Source organism: Aquarana catesbeiana, linkage group LG08 (assembly GCF_042186555.1).
Source record: "Aquarana catesbeiana isolate 2022-GZ linkage group LG08, ASM4218655v1, whole genome shotgun sequence".
NCBI classification, from domain to species: Eukaryota; Metazoa; Chordata; class Amphibia; order Anura; family Ranidae; genus Aquarana; species Aquarana catesbeiana.
Genome location: NC_133331.1, coordinates 274206213 through 274223526, shown reverse-complemented (window position 1 = coordinate 274223526; position 17314 = coordinate 274206213). Strand labels below are relative to the sequence as shown.

Sequence of the window (17314 nt, the reverse complement as noted above, 5' to 3'; positions counted from 1 at the left end):
CACTGTATTTCCAGTTTTAGTGCCTGCGGTAAAAAAAACAACTAACCAGTGGCAGAAACTGGTATTTCAGTGCCCAGGGCGAGGATGCCAAAATGTGCCCCCCCCTGCGGAGCCAGTAGAAGCATTTGCAGCACACAAAAACATATGTGATGGTTGCAGAGTGCACCAGTATTGCTATTTACAGTTGTGATTGGTCATTACAATGATCACAAAGTACACAATGACAGCTTGGTTCGCAGCCAATAATGAGTAACTTGGCTGCCTAGGGGTGATTTCTGAAGATTGTAAATGGTGCTCAAGAACTAGCTAAAGCTGATCTTGGTCCTGCTTAAAAACTTCTTTCAATCTGCTGGCTGCAGCGCTGATCATTGTATTCTGACGGTGGAGGAGTCCTGCTGTCAGAGTACAATAGCACAGAGGTGGGATTTCTCCATCTACCTTGTTTGCATGGATGCAGGGATCTGTTCAGCCTGCTGAGGAAAAAATAGCGTGTACTAGGGTTGCACTGATACCAGTATCAGTGCTGATACTAAGCATTTGGACAAGTACTTGTACTCATGCAAATGCTCCAATGCCTAAAACCAATATTTTACAGTGTGATTTGAGCTCATACAAAATAAATTTGCTCAAATCGCACTGTAAAGAATTGCATGCAATTTGAACAAGAATACAGTGCATTTCCTGGCAGAATTGCACGCGGTGTACGGTAAGCTGGAGGCTGCCCATAGATGGACTGAAAAAAAAACAAAAAACGGATCCATCTGTGGGCAGCCTCCAGCTTATCATAAACTATACAATCTGATTGTAAAATAGCTTTTGGATCTACCACCAACTATGTAGTACAAAGGCCTGCCTGATTAGATACTACTTAATGTTTAGGTTTGTCCATATATTACAAAGTTTTCCTAAAGGAGATTGTGCAGAAATTGCACATCGGATAGTATATTGTATGCTCACCTACAGCATAGTGTTCTTGTGCATACAACTAACAATCACAAATGTTTTCCCTGTTATCTTTATAAAACCTATATATCTTTACCACCTTGACACATTGTCTATACTGAGTACACACCTAGGGTTACGCCAGTACCTGTTTTGTAGTGGCAATTACGAGTACCGATACTTGTGCTCAAGTACACACTGATGCCAGTTACTGAAACCTTTGTGGTGAGATACAAAATGAATGGGCTCAAATCACAATGCAACAAATCTCATGTCATTTGAACAGGAATGCAGTGTGATTCCTGTCCAAAGCACATGCGGTTTCCAGCACCGCTCCTGTGTAAACCCAGGCTGAGGTCACTATAACAAAGATCAAGAAAGCATTGACAACCGATGCCTTCCCAACCTGATGTCCTGATGTGCTCCCCTGCTCCACTCTTCTGTCGCTCAGAGAATAGTACAGTTTACTGTGCAGGCAGGAGGCGGGTGTAGTGCTACGATGTAGCCTACATGCAGGGACAAAGCCGCTCTCTGCCTGTGTTACATTCGTTATTTTTGAAAGTCATATTGCTTCTTTTTTTTTTTTTGTCGCAGTCAGTGGTCAGCGTCTTCCGCTCCTTGCCATCACTGGAGAAGACTGTGGAAAAATGCCTTATAAATCTGAACACCAACAGTAGTCGTTTGGTGATCCAGCTGTTTTGCAAATATGGTTAGTATCTATATGTATATATGAAAATATGGAGGTGTGTGGTGTTTTTTTTGAGGAAGATATGACAATTTTGATGCATAACAAAGTAGTGCAAGACAGGAACAATGAAGCAGATTGTGGATCCCTGACTGGAGGTGGTCTTGTGGCTTAGCTGACTTCTGGCTGTTTGTGCAGATCTCCCCTTACACCTCCTTCAGCACTCCGCTTCTTGTGGATTGCAGTGCTCCCTGATTAGGTGTGGCAGGGGTTTTCCCCTCTACTAAAACCCCCTCAACAGGATTTTCTGCTAGATAATTTTTTGTTGCTCTGTCTTCCAAAGGGGTTAGGATTTATGTGTGTGTTTTTTTTTTTTTTTTTTTTTTAATCCATCCCTCTGTTATAGCAGTTTTATAAGGATATAGGACCACTACATTGCAGATTTTCCCTTTCAAATCATACAAAACTTTAAAGGTCTGGCCCCTCTCCTAGCAACCCATTCTATTTTAAAGGGAGTTGGAAGCTTTTACTCATCTTGTTTTATTTATTCTCAGCCTGCTGGCACTGATGGCATGACTGAGACCTGAGAATAATTGGTTTGCTCTAGCAAGCCTTTCTCCATGGTCATTTATCACCCCTGCACCCCCTCCATGTTAACCTGTGGACAAGCTGAACCCTATGCTGTCAGGAAGTGTAACTTGAGGATGTTCATGTGTGTACTGTACAAGGTGATAATTTTCTATCTCTTGGGAAGCCTTGGAAACAATTCCCCTCTTTTATGGACTCCTCTGAACCCCATTTTGGGACCCTGCTTGACCCCTGGGTGTATCCCACTATGAAATTTTGCTTGACTCCTGTATGTATCTGGCACTGCTAACCTGTAGTGGGTGGAGTCTTCTGTTGATTTCTGTTCTCCCTCCTGAATGAGAGGGAGGTAGTCCAGGGACAAGCTTTCATTATTGACCACTTCAGCTCCAGAAGATTTGTCTGCTCAATGACCTGAGCACTTTTTACAATTTGGCACTGCGCTGCTTTAACTGGTAATTGCGCGGTCATGCAATGCTGTACCCAAATGAAGTTTTTGCATTTTTTTTTTTTTTCCCCCACAAATGGAGATTTCTTTTGATGGTATTTGATTGCCTCTGCGATATTTTTTTATTTGTTGCGATATAAACGGAAAGACCACAAATTTTGAAAAAAAAAATATTTTCTACCTTTTTGTTATTAAAAAAAATCCAATAAACTCAATTTTAATCATACATTTGGGCCAAAATGTATTCAGCCACATGTCTTTGGTAAAAAAATGCCAATAAGCGTATATTTCTTGGCTCGCGCAAAAGTTATAGCGTCTACAAACTAGGGTACGTTTTCTGGAATTTACGCAGCTTTTAGTTGATGACTGCCTATCTCATTTCTTGAGGTGCTAAAATGGCAGGACAGTACAACCCCCCCCCCCATGACCCCATTTTGGAAAGTAGACACCCCAAGGAAATTGCTGGGGGGCATGTTGAGCCTGTCACTAAATTATATATTGCTCACACATGCCATGGTTATATGTGGAATTACACCCCAAAATACATTCTGCTGCTTCTCCTGAGTACGGGGATACCACATGTGGTGTGGTACTTTTTAGCAGTCTAACTGTGTACAGGACCCCGAAAACGAAACACAGCCTTCAGGCTCTCTAAGGGCGTACATTTTTTATTTCACTCCTCACTGCCTATCACGGTTTTGGAGGCCATTAAATGCCCAGATAGCACAACCCCCTCCCCCCCCAAATGACCCAATTTTGGAAAGTAGACACCCCAAGCTTTTTGCTGAGAGGCATGTTGAGTATTTTGCAGATCTCGCTTTTTGTCACAAAGTTTAGAAAATTGAAAAAATACATTTTTTCTTTTCTGCAAAATACTCACCATGCCTCTTGGCAAATACCTTGTGGTGTCTACTTTCCAAAATGGGGATATTTGGGGGGTGGGGTTGGGCTATCTGGACATTTTCAGGGCCTCCGTAACTGTGATAGGTAGTGAGGAGTAAAATCACAATTTTACACCTTTTAGCCCGAATGCAGTGCTTGGTTTGGGGTCCTGTACACGGCTAGGCTTCCAAAAAGTCTCACACATGGTATGCCCATTGCATGTTTGAGCAATATATTATTTAGCGACAACTTTGTGCAAAAAGAAAAGTTTGTCATTTTCCCAAAACTTGTGGCAAAATATAAAATATTCCATGTACTCAACATTCCTATGAGCAAATAGCTTGGGGTGTCTACTTTCCAAAAAGAGGTCATTTGGGGGGGGGGGGGGGGTGAACTGTCCTGGCATTTTATACACATTAGAAGCTTATGTCACACTCACCCACTCTTCTAACCACTTGAAGGCAAAGCCCTCTTTGACCCTTTTTGTTTACATGAAAAAAAAAAATTTTCTGCTATAAAATGAATTTGAACATATAAATATTATGTATGTTTGGGGGTTCTAATTAATTTGAAAAATGTGAAATGTGTGTTTTTATATATTTTTTTTTTTTTTTTAAAGCAAAGGCCCTACAGATTAAAATGGTGGATGTTGCAGTTTTTTTTTTTTTTTTTACACAGTAAAATTCCAGCGCTGTAGGAGGTGATTTCACCACCAGTGGTGCATTCATTGATTTTTTTTAAAGCAATCTGTGCCTAAAAAATGAATGCCGAAGCATCGGGGCAATCTGCCCCTAATGTTAGGAGCAAATCGCTCCTCCGCCTCTGCTTCAGCATCAATACTCTTGTTTTTTTTAACTGTGATGGTAATATCACCTCCTACAGCGCTGGAGTCACGGCTTTACGTATCGTGGGAGCAAACGCTGTTGCTGTCAGAATAAATAAACCCGTGCTGCAGCTGAATGGCGCACCTGCTAAGCAAATGATAGTTAACGATAAAACAATGCAACATTACAGTATAACAGTAAGACCTATACAATAAAACATAGTAAGGATAAAACATTACAGTTCCAAAATACAGTAACAATAGAGAGAACAACAGATATAGAACAATAGAGAGCAGACATAAGAGAACAATGGAGAGAGAAGAAAAATTAAAACCACAACTTTTTTTTTTTTTGAACTTTTATATAAATTGTAAACGTTCCAGATTAGGGTCTCTCAAATTGTGATGGCCATCTCATTTTTCGAGACCCTGTGTAAGTGTGCCCTAGGACTGTGCAATGCTGTACCCTACACTAATACTCCACTAGTGTGTGGGAGCATTCGAAACATTCACTAATGCAAAGACCAGGACAATAAAAGCGGGTGTCACACCTATATCTGCGCTTTCTACAGACACATCATCTTTGGGGATTTCTTTGGGTAGGGGTACCAGGGAGGACATACGGAAAATGCCTCTCATGCAGCCGGCTCACTGCATTTGGATTGGGAAGTTGGGCCACAGCACCGTCTGGAAACAGAAGGGCTGTGATGATCTCTTTGAGTTCGTCCTGAAGCTTTGTATAGCACGTAAGCATTTAGCAGAGCCAATAGGAATAAACATACAGACACGTTTTTTATACCAGCATCTGGCCTTACGGGCAATTGGGTACAGCGCCAACAAATGGTCGTTGAGGTCCACTCCTTCCATATTAAGGTTAAATTCATGGACACAGAGGGGTTTCTCCACAACACCAGTCGCCGTTTGAAATTGGACCGTTGTGTCTGCGTGAAGGGAGGACAGAATGAAACCATTCTTATTTTTGTTATCCCTCCACTTCACAGCGAGCAAATTATTCCATCTCAAGCAGGCTCTCTACCCCAGCCTAAGACCGGAATCTACAAGCCGCTGGGGTAAGACCCGACGATTAGATCGCATGGTGCCACATGCGCCAATTCCATGATCAAACAAGTGACTAAAAAGTGGCACGCTTATGTAATAATTGTCCACATACAAGTGGTACCCCTTTCCGAATAAAGGTGACACCAAGTCCCACACAATCTTGTGTACTGAGAAAAAAAGGGGAAACATAGATTTATATAAATGTTAACAGTGGGATTGAACCATAACACACAAAAACCAACACAATGGTAGCAATGCAATAGTAAAACTATTAGTAATTAACAGTGAAAAATACATTCTAAAATAAAGTGATATCTTCCAAGATGTGCCAGTTCCTTGCTGTTGATAGATACAAACGTTCCTTCACCAAAAGAAAGGAGAAAATACACCTTGTGGAAATGGATATCTGCTTACCAGATACCAATGACCCCTTTATTTAAAAAGAGTCACTAGCGCTTTTGCAGGATTGTGCCTGCACACATGGACGGCTGGATAACTGGATGATGATTAGGCACGAACCCCTCCGATCCCAATCGTTCAAGCAGGGGATATATGGGAAACAAACAAAGTCTCCATAGTGTAAAACCTTTTATTAAAATGCCAAGGATAACATTAAAAAGCCAAATGGCCGCTTACATTTGTGGGTGCCTACCCGGCATTTGTTGCACTTTAATAATCTATTTTTATTATATATATTTTTTTGAATAAACAATAGTGCCCCCTATCTATATATCTACCATCTGATCATTTATGTTCAAACTGGGGAGCAGCTTGGGTTATGTGTATTTATATATTTTTTTTATTTTTTTCATCACCTAAACTTGTTTATTTTCTATTTTTGACATTTTTAAATTATTGTCACCATTGGCGCGGAGTCAGTTTTTTCTACCCACGCAATCTTACCAGTGCTCCCTGTGTAGTCTGGGCAGTTCTCCGACTCTACGTAACTATCTCTTCCCTCGTAACCGATATCCTGAGCACCCACAGCTAACATTTTGCCCGATAATCAGAAGATTAGAGTCTACTATACCCTTATGTCCCCGCCGAAGAGGAACAACACAGCCTCCTCATCCCTGGACAGATACCGGAGACAGGAGTGGGACCACGAGGAGCAAGATGGCTTCCCCTATAACTTCCCCTACAGAGCATGCAGCAGCTGACACAGCGAAGGTCCTGGAGGGTATATCCATGTGCCAGTCCACCCTAACAACCAAAATAGAGGAAATAAAGGTGGACATATCCTTAATAAGACAGGACATTTTTCCTCACTTGATTGGGGCTCTGCCGCTAAGAAGCTTCTGTAAGCACAAACCCTATTCCATGGTCATTCCTAACCATCGAGGATTTGAGGACATTCTTTTCAAAGAATAGAAATGCCCTGAGTGATGAAGGTAGATTACCCATTTAGGAAACTTTCCTGTTTTTCCTCAGGAACAATTTTGGATTTTACAGCCCTCTGTTTTCTATCCATTTCAGGAAATTCCATATTAAATTCCTCCCTTGAGTTGGTAGTGGCTTCTATGGATTAGAAGTTATTTTTGGTGTCAGTGGATAATCTCCACATCTCCAGTCTTTCTACCTCACCAGTGTTAACTCCTGGTTGTGGTCTTGGCATTTAGACTGGCCACAGAGTTTTAGTCTAGATATTGACTCAGGTGAGTACTTGTCTGTAAGGATGAGCTCCGGCGTGTTCGCACAGCCCACGTGCAGAGCCCGGCAGGAAGTCGGCACTGTGCTGCGCTAATCGCAGGCAGTGAGACATTGTCCCGATGCATGGCTGCAGAGATCGGGAAATGTCTCACCGCCTGTGATTAGCGGAGCGCAGACCTCCTGGTGGCCTCTGCACGTGGGCTGTGCGAACACGTCTGAGCTCATCCTTACTTGTCTGTCAGGGGACCTTGCTTCCTGGAGGTACTCCAGAGGTTTGGCTGGATTATAAATTTCCAGATATCTTCTCAACCTCTCCCAGCCCCTGAAATACTTGACTGATTCTGGACACTAGCTTGGAGAGCATCCTGATTCTTCCTCCCAAGTTATCTGTCCCACAGACTAAATCCTCCTTGTACCCAGCCAAATGATTACGTATCTCATATCTTTGCAAGGCAGAGCATTTTATCCCAGCTTTCTGCAGGCCACTTCCCTGGATAGCATTGCCTTCCGCCAACAAAAAGTGGATGGGGGAAAAATGGGCCCTTTTGAGGGAAGCATTCCTCCATATCTGACTCTTCGTTTTTCTGGGATCCCATCATCCACTGATGGACACAGGAATTTTTAGATTTTCAGGTTATACTGCTGTCTACAAGAAACCATGACCACAAACATTCTGTTGGCCAACAACCACCATACCTCAGCTTTTGCTAGTGTCATCAGGAGAGTGAAGAGGTTTCCTACCATCAACAGCTGCTAGTAGGTCCATGCCAGATATGGTAAATCCTGGAAGTCTCCCTAGTCCTCCAATGATGTGGGATATAGGATGTATAAAAAAAAGTTGGTTTTCAATTGCATAGTAGGTAAGGTTAAATAAAGCCAATAGTCCATCCAGTTCAAGCTGTGTAGGTGTACATGTGTCAGTGTCTATAATCATTTCCCATATCCCTGCATGCTGTGTTCTTTAAGATGCACGTCCAAGAGTCTTTTAAAAATATCAATACTCTTCACTGTCACCACTAATTGTGGAAGAGACCACATCCTTATCGCACTGACAGTGAAAAACCCCCTGTGCAGCTTAAGGTTAAACTGCTGCCCCAATCTCACTGTGTGGCCATGTGTCCTCTTACACTCCCTGAGACTGTAGTTTAGTTTTTTACCTACACTGGCATCAGCATTAAGGTGTTTTGTAAATCGCTATCATGTCCCCTCTCTAGCCTCTCTTCTCCAGCGAGTATAAACTTAGTGCTTGTAGTCGTTTCTTGTAATTGAGATTAGAGGTTGACCGATATGGGTTTTTCTCTGGCCGATGCCGATATTTAGAAATCGCGATGGCCGATATATGATATATGATGCCGATTTTTTTTTTTTTTTTTTTTTGGGCCGATATATTAGGCCGATTTTTTTTTTTTTTTTTTTTTTTTTTTTCCCTTCATCTCATAAATTCTAACAGACCCCTTTCACACTGGGGCGTTTTTCAGGCGCTTTTGGGCTAAAAATAGCGCCTGTAAAAAGTGCCTGCAAAACGGCTCCCCTGCAGTCTCGGTGTGAACGCCCGATTGCTTTCACACTGAGGCGATGCGCTGGCAGGATGTTAAAAAAAAAGTCCTGCAAGCAGCATCTTTGGAGCGGTGTATACCGCTCCTCCACCACTCCTGCCCATTGAAATGAATGCGCACCGCTGCCGAAGCGCCTGCAAAGCGTTTCGGCAGCAGCGCTGAATGGGTGCAATTAACCCCTTCCTCGGCCATTAGCTGGGTTATAAGCGCCCCGCTAGCAGCCGAATAGCGCCGCTAAAATGACGGTAAAGCGCCGCTAAAACGAACAGCGTTTTACCGTCAACGCATGCCCGCTCCAGTGTGAAAGCAACCTTAAGTAATAAGTGATACAGAAAATTTTTTACATTTAAACATTTATTAAACAAAACAAACCTCCAATCAGTTCACTTGTATGTATAATTTAGATTAAAAAAAAAACCGATATCTTAAATATTAAATACACAAAAAACAGGTAATCAAAACTTTGACGAAAAAAAAAGGGGCTAACTTTACTGCTCATTTTTTTATTTATTTTTTTTTATTTCATTAATTTTTTTTTTTAAAATTGTGTTTGAAAGACCGCTGTGCAAATACCGTGTGACATAAAATATTGCAACAACCGCTATTTTATTCCCTAGGGTCTCTGCTAAAAAAAAATATATATATAATGTTTGGGGGTTCTAAGTGATTTTCTAGCAGAAAATACAGGATTTTTACTTGTAAGCAACAAATGTCAGAAAAGATTGAGTCTTTAAATGGTTAAACTGAGAACTCCACACAGAGTTTAGCTCATTGATAAAAGAGCTTGAAGAGATACAATGTATCTTCTTATCAGAATTCGCAGGCTGCCCAGAGGAGGAGAGAATCCTCTCCACAGATAACCACATCCACAGACCTCCCCCTAGCTAGATGGCAGCTCACTTCCTCGTTGAATGGTAACAGATTGGTCTGGCAGGAACGACTATACGTAAACCTCTGCCGTTTACTACTAATGATGCTGTTTTCTTCAACAAATTCTTGATTATTGTACCTTTAGCATCCTCTCCAATAATTTACCTACTGTTGATGTTAGGCTGACTGGCCTGTAGTTTCCAGGAATATGTCTCTGCCCTTTTTTTGAATATTGGTAACACATTGGCTTTTCTCCAATCAGCTGGTACAATTCCTGTCAGTATGCTGCCCGCAAAGACTAGGAATAATAGTCTAGCTATAACCTGGCAGTTCTTTGAGGACTCTCGGGTGTAAGCCATCTGATCCTGGTGATTTATTTGTGTTACTTGTCTTGTCAAGTCTTTTCTTGACTCCGGCCTCTGTTAGCCACAAGGGTACGTCCTGTGATGTGTTATTAACAATCCTCTCATGGTCGGTAATACCCCTCCCTTTCCTGTGTAAAAACTTGGGAGAAGAAAGCATTCAGTACAGTTGCCTTCTCTGTCATCTGTAACCATCCTCCCTTCATCGTCTTTTATGTGGGCAATATGCTCTGAGATCGCTTTTTTGCTGTTAATATATCTAAAAAATTCCTTGGGATTTTTTTTTATTTTTTACCCTCCTCTGTTGTGTCTCTTGTAGTCCTTCCTTTTTTCTTTTCTTTTTTGCCGCCCTGATTTCGTTCTTGCACTTCTTATTGCATTCCTTGTAGTGTGAATGCTGACATGCTTTACATTACGGTTTAGCCACCCATGTTTAACCTTCCCTCTTCTATATGCATTGCAGTGAGCAACCAATGTTTTCACATCCTAGCAACACGGCATAAGGTGGGGATTGCTAACTAGCCAGGCTTCTGAGGGCACCCAAATGGCCTACAGGTAAAACAAAAATAATGATGATTTTACAAAACTGGGGCCCCTTGACTACATACGCTATTTTCTGGAAAAGATGAACTTGGCTTTTAACCACTATTACAAGCAGCAGGAGGGGGACTGGCCAGAGAGCCAAACAAAGCTGGGATTGGCATTGGTCGGCTATGTTAATCCAGAAGCGATGAACTGACATTGCTTCCAATACTCGGATATCAACAGCGCCATTTTAAAAAAAATCCAAAAGCATTCTAAAACACTAATCTTGGTGTTTTTAAATGCTTTTAAGGGCAAAAGAGAGATTTGGGGTCTTAGAGATTAATGATCTCTCCATAAAGAGTACCTGTCATATGCCTATTGCAGTCACAAGGATGTTTACAAGGGATCAAAAAAAAATGGCGGCAGTGTAAAAAAAAAAAAAAAAAAAAAGGTGCTCACTCGCTAAGGTTAACGTGCGTGTCGACAAGCACTCAAACAGCGATCATCCCACGCGTGTGGTATCCCTGCGATCATCAGGTCATGGGCAGTAATTCTAGCACTAGACCTCCTCTGTACATCTAAAGTGGTAACCTGTAAAGGCTTTTAAGATGCTGCCTATGGGTAGTAAAATTCTTCTTCTTCCTTCTTCTCAAAGTTCCAGAAAAGGCCTGGTCTTGAAGTGGAAACATTAGGAAAAAAAAGTAAACAAATCAGTCCCCAACATCTATGAAAAAGCAGCTCTGGCATTTACCTGCCCTATTTTACATACTGTCCCCCACAGACTTTGATCCAGTGCTGGTCTTCTCCCGTGTGGAATGATGATCAGGATTATTTAACCCACTTCTCATAATCCCAGGGTATCAAGGATGGCACCACTTTTTGCGCCATCCAAGAGGAAGTAGAGGACGTATCACACCACATATCTGTTTGCTTGTATAGCCCAGGACACAGGGTACCTCACGTTCATGACTACTTGGGTTATGCTACATACAACAGATTAGAGGAGAGGGATCAAACAGGAACACTGCATCCCAATTATTGACAACAGAAAGGATAAGGGACTAGAGGTCACAGGCCTCAGGACTTTTTAGGTGTTCGATAAGAAATAATGTTTTTTTGATGTTAATAAAAAAAATATATTTTACTAATTATTAAAGGCAAGAGAGATTTGAGATTTTTTTTATTTGTAGCTGATTAGATGCCACATTTTATCTCCTGAGGAAGCTCCAGCGAGCGAAACGTGTCGAGAAAGTGGTATTAACCCTTGTATCACATCCCTAGTGGAACTAATGTATTTGTTATTATGAAATTGTCTCATGTCTTTTTTAATTTGTAAATAAAATATATATTTTTTATTAACATCAAAAAACATTATTTCTTATCGAACACCTAAAAAGTCCCAAGGCCTGTGACCTCTAGTCCCTTATCCCTACTTGGGTTATGCTGCCACCTTTTAGATGATTGAACACTAACCCCCAAAAAAAACCTCTGCCCTGACATAACCACTCCCACCTCAGCTAAGCCTCAGTGTTTAGCTAGTGTCCTTGGGTGAAGGATGTGCCTACACTTGTCTCTCTGGGGGCTTCATTTAATTACCCTATTCATGGCCTATTTTGAACACCCCTGCTGGGGAAGGTAGAGGCTTCATCTGAATCAGTTGCCTACAGCCCTGAAGTCAAGAGGACCTTGACCCTGCAAGCAAAAGCAAGGATGGCCTCTGTTGGGCAGCACTGAATTCCGTGGATAACTGTCTTCAGGGTACACTGTATTTGGCAACGTCACTGGCAGAATGCTGTACAGGTGGTGAACAAGTAGGTAAATCTTCGGCTTCAATTCAACAGTCTGAACCCTTGCTTGTTCTACCGAACGGTCCCCACAAGGATCAGACTGCTTCACTAACCGCTATTTTTATAGGGGGTATTCATCAGCTCATTTCACAGGCCTATGGTATTGAGGGCAAGGCTCCTCCCTCCGGTCAAGGCTCAATCCATCAGGAGTGTCCATTATTTCTAAATGATTGATTCAGCAATAAGCTTCTGTTCAGGTTTGTAAGGTTGCTACCTAACCTTCCCTTCATACATTTGGTTAGATTAACCAGGTAGATGTTTATGCATCTGCTGATGCCAGTTTTGGGCAAAAATGTCTTGCAGTTGTCTATGTAGTGAGGTTTTCCCCTATTCTGTTTGGGGCGTGTTGGCCTTGTTGCTGTGTTGTCCACCCCTCGTGTTTAGGTCTTTGGAACATACCAAGTAGTCATGAATATGAAGTACCATGTGTCCTGTGATGTAGGCATAATACATTGGGATTTTTGGTTTACCTGTAAAATCCTTTTGAGTACATTGCAGAACAACAGGAAACCATCTCCACTTTGTGTTCTCATTGCTTGCTACAAAACCAAGGCTTAGCTGATCTGGGAGGGGTTACATCTGGGCGGGGAATATACTGCCTTCTTGGCCACTGTCAATTCACCTGATGGTGGCAGCATAACCCATGTAGTCTTGTACAAGGTGTGACAGTGTAATTCTTGGAATGGCTTGTAGAAAAAAACCTTATCTTATCTATACACTAGCGGCTGTGATGCACTTTTCTAGATGACGGTGCCGCTGCCGGAAACCTTCCTGGAATTTGTTTTCTTGAATGCTGGTCAGGATCTTTGTCGTGGCGGGCTGGATGTCCATAATGCCATCAAATTTGTGTTCTCTTTAATTTTGGAAACCGATAAAAGTCGCAAGGAGCTAAGTCAGGAGAATAAGGTGATTGGTCACGTTTCAGATTGGATTTCTGGGCTATGAACTTGAGAACGCTTAACGGATTATGTGCAAACACCTCTGCAAAGATCAGATGAAATTTGAAGGCGAGATTCATTCTGATCTTCTGTCAAGATTCAAGGCACCATCTTTGGGGAAATCTTTCTCCTTCCCAAATCTTCTGTTTGAATTTGCTGCATTGTTTCCCTGTTTGTGCAATTCTTCTGCCATCATTTGCACACTCAGCCTTCGATCTGAACCTACAAGGGTTTGCACTCCACATTTGCATTTTTGGCTGCCCATTTCTTGCGTCTTTGTGGACATCTACTTACATCTACTTACCCTTCAGACTGTCTATGCCTTTCAAAAATACATGCTTCATGGAATGTTGACCGTAAGCCTTTTGTAACAGAGCTAAAGTTTCACTCACCAATTTTCACGCAAAATCCGCTGCTCCAAATCCATGTCACTCATTTTGCACCAACAGCAGAACACACACACGTGTTCTTTCTTCTACTACTCTGTGTAAAGACTGGGTCAACTGGTCTGTAATCCAGGCGAGTACAAGTTAGAACATGTCAGAACAAACTGAGTGCGAATGGCTGTGTGACTCGCCTCCATAATGCTACCCCACAGGCATTCTGGAAATTAAATTGTCACACCTCCTTAAAGCAAAGGATTTTTACAGGAAAAGCAATGATCCAAATTTTCATGAAGCCCCTGTTGATCCAGCTTATTTTTCTCAGGCTTCAACTGGGCTTTAACACTTTTTTTTTTTTTTCTGCCAGAGCCATTTTTGCATATCTTTTTGCACATGTTTTAAAATGCACTATTTAGGTCTGAACGATTAGTTAAGACCCATAGACATTCTACATTTTGTGAAAATGAACACTGGAGGAAAAAAAAATAATGGTGGTAGTTGAAAATTTTTGCTGTACGTTAACACAGCAGTTTTACAAATACATATTTTAGTGCACACAACGCAATATGTTACCCGTTTTTTTTGTAAAACCTAAAAGATGAGCTTGAGTCAAGTAAATTGATGGCCAACATGTCAACCCGTAAACATTGTTCGTGCCTGCCTAATAGTGACCACTTTGATAACCAATATTGCCCATAGGTGAAGCTTTAAATGTTCTTGTAGGGCAGAGGAGCAATAGTTTCATATGTGATGGCATATTTGCAATGACAGATTCTCTGTAATAGACCTATGATCTAGTAGGTACAGCTCCTACTCCTGTTAGATGCTGCCGTGCCTAACACTGCCAGGAAATGACAGCACTGAACCAGGAAGAGACATATTGCACATTGCTTCCTGGTTTATTCACCATAAGGAGGATCACAAATAGATTTTAGCTCCTTTCAACCCAGAGACGCCTACTATGCTAGGTCGAACGGCTGAGCCTGGGATACATGCTGACGGGATCACGTTGACAAGAGACAGCTTGGGTTGCGTCTTTGGGCCATTCACATCCACAGGCACCAAATCAGACGCATAACTCCCACCTATCAGAAAGCAGACCACTTGTCTGTATAAAGCCACAGCTTCCGACCGATGCCTCACATTAGTGGCAGCGCAAGGGTTAAAACAAAACATCTGCCTAGACTCAAAATGTAAATATAATTCTATATTCATGTCAACTATATTACTTAGCTAGTTTCAACAAATTACATAAATCTGCATTCTCAGAATCCTACCGGCAGTTTATAGAGAGAGAGAGGCAAAAAAACCCTACATGATCAAGAGTACAATGTTATTACTTTATATTATTATTATATTTTGTGCATTTAAAATGCATCATTTACTTTTATTTATTTTTTTTGGCAGTCAACAAAGTTGGCTGTAAAGAAGCGTTCAACATCTTTTCCCCAAGACACAAAGCATGCCCTTTGTGATTTTAATCATTAATGTGATAACTTTGCATGTTTAGCAAGTTTACTATATGGACCATTTAGTGCTGGAATGTAATTGAGACCTATTACTAATTACTTCTCTTCATATTTCAGGTGTAACAAAAACGCACAATCTCTCATATCAGGACTGCGAGTCTCTTCAAGCTGTATACAATCCAGACACCTGTCCAAATGTGCTCCGAGCACCAGCCAGGTTAGTAAATTAAATAAAATTTTTAGTCTTTACCAGAGATGCTGTAGATATTCTTCATGTATATTATAGTGGGATACTAGGCTGTGGTCAGGAGTGTGGGCATTCACTTTTTTATTTTATATTACTGTAATGCCATTCAACTTAAATCCAGTTAATAATCTTAATAAAATAACCTTTAGGCTTGGTTGGCGCGGTTATGCTGCAGCAAGGTGCATTCTTAAAAACACCCCAATGTGTTACACCTGCGCTGCAGCACGTGATCGTGCATGGTATGGCACTGTCTTTCTACATTGTGCATTTTGTAATGCTTTTATATTTTTTTGCTTTTATGAATACATCATTACTTTTTTACATGTACAAAAAAGAAAAAAAAAGTCTTGTTTAAAATGAGTGGCGCTGCCTTAATGCAACAGTGTGAATCTGCAGACTATTACAGTACATTGGTTTCTTAATCATACATCACGGGACACAGAGCCATAGTAGTTACTATGTGGGTTATAGGCCACCTTCAGGTGATGGACACTGACACACCACACTACTGGGAGTACCTCAGTTTTTTGCCAGTGTCTTAGGTGTTGGACACGAGTAAAGATGTGATGTGCTGAGCTCCACTGGAAAATTCCTTTGCTGGGGCAGGCTATGCAAGCGGATCCATTCAAGGTGTCTTTTCTAGGCCGAATTAAATGGTACCCGGGCCTCGTGTCCGTAGAAACAAGGTTTTGCTTGTAACGCTTCTCTTTTTAGAGAGCTGGACCCCGGGATCCAGTGCTTTGGTATTTTCAGCCATAAAGTTTTACTGGTGGGGTGCTTTACAGGTCCAGGAGTGTGGGTTCCCGAAGGTCCCCGGTTCCTGAAGGTTTTGTAACGGAGCCCACCGTGAGGGGTGAAGATTGGGTCTGTTTATCACAGAAATCCCTGCGGCGGGAAAAGTAAGTGGAGGTTTCTAAGGAATTTAAAAAATTTTTTTCCTATGAAATGTCTCCTTTTTAAAAAAAAAAAAAAAAAAAGTGTTGTCATGCCTAAGAGTCACCACTGGGGGCATGTTTAGAGCACGTACCTTATCATGCTTCCTCAAAGATCACGCTGTGCAGCAGAAACAGCAGGCTTCCCTCCGACGAGCAGCTCAGGCATCCGGTAAGATGGGGGGGGGGGGATTTTCTTCCACTAATCGCCCCCCACCTGGACAAAGCTCTCCCCCTCTCCCTGGATAGGGAGAAGTCAAAAACGATCGGCCATGCGGCTCTGTTTTTTTTTTTTTTTTTTTTTTTTTCAACACCCCTGCACGACGGCTTGTCTCAGATCTCCTCCTTGCCATTCCTTCCCTACACACACGCCGATCCCATCGGATCGGAGGCCCGCGCTCACGCGGGAAAACCCTCTTTTTAAAAAGGGGCTGGGGGGCTGCAATGTGACGGAAGGGGCGGGGGTTTGCGGGGCATTGGCGTTTTGCAACGTCCAGCGCGGGAGTATGTTTAAAAACTCCAATTTTGCTGGCTACAGATGTCGGAGGGACACCTGCAAAAAAGGGGCATGTAAGAGGTTGGTGACACAGGCATTCCCTTGACACATTTACTAATAGCATCAGGCTGAGCATTAATAGCAGCAGCAGTGGCTGGACTATTGCTCAAGCAGTGAATGCAATTTCTTCTGGTAGTACCTCTGCATTTGTGCATCGGGCTATGGTCAGAAGGGGGGCTAGAAACACCCCAAAAAAGGGCTTGAGGGACTCCTTCAAGCTCAAAAAAGCCTAGAACGTCTCTAAAAAAAAAATGGCATCTTCCCCTGAGAGTTCTGAGATGGCTGGTCAGTGTGAGCCATCTGGGCGGTCAGGTGTCGCAGCTGTTTCCAACACTGCAGCCCCTGTCTGTGTTACTGAAGAGTTTTTTTTTCCTCAACCATATTGGGGTTGGAGCAGAGAATAGCGGCTTTAATCACATCCCAGAATGGGACTAAGCGCAATATATCCCTTTCTTTTACCCAGGACCCTCAAACGGAGGAACCGGGGGCAGGAGATGATGAATTTCTCTCGGGTGACCAGGAAGAGGCTGATGACTCCTCTTCTGAGGGGTCAAA

The 17314-nt window shown here is 42.1% G+C and overlaps 1 protein-coding gene across 3 annotated transcripts in view; it reads left to right on the top strand.

Moving 5' to 3' along the window:
• RAD9A (RAD9 checkpoint clamp component A) overlaps positions 1–17314 on the top strand; it is a 215201-nt gene that overhangs the window by 38396 nt on the left and 159491 nt on the right. For all 3 annotated transcript variants that reach the window (XM_073597289.1, XM_073597287.1, XM_073597288.1), the window contains 2 exons: positions 1537–1651; positions 15142–15241. In XM_073597289.1, coding sequence (XP_073453390.1) covers positions 1537–1651; positions 15142–15241 — 215 coding nt within the window. The remainder of the gene's footprint in view (positions 1–1536; positions 1652–15141; positions 15242–17314) is intronic.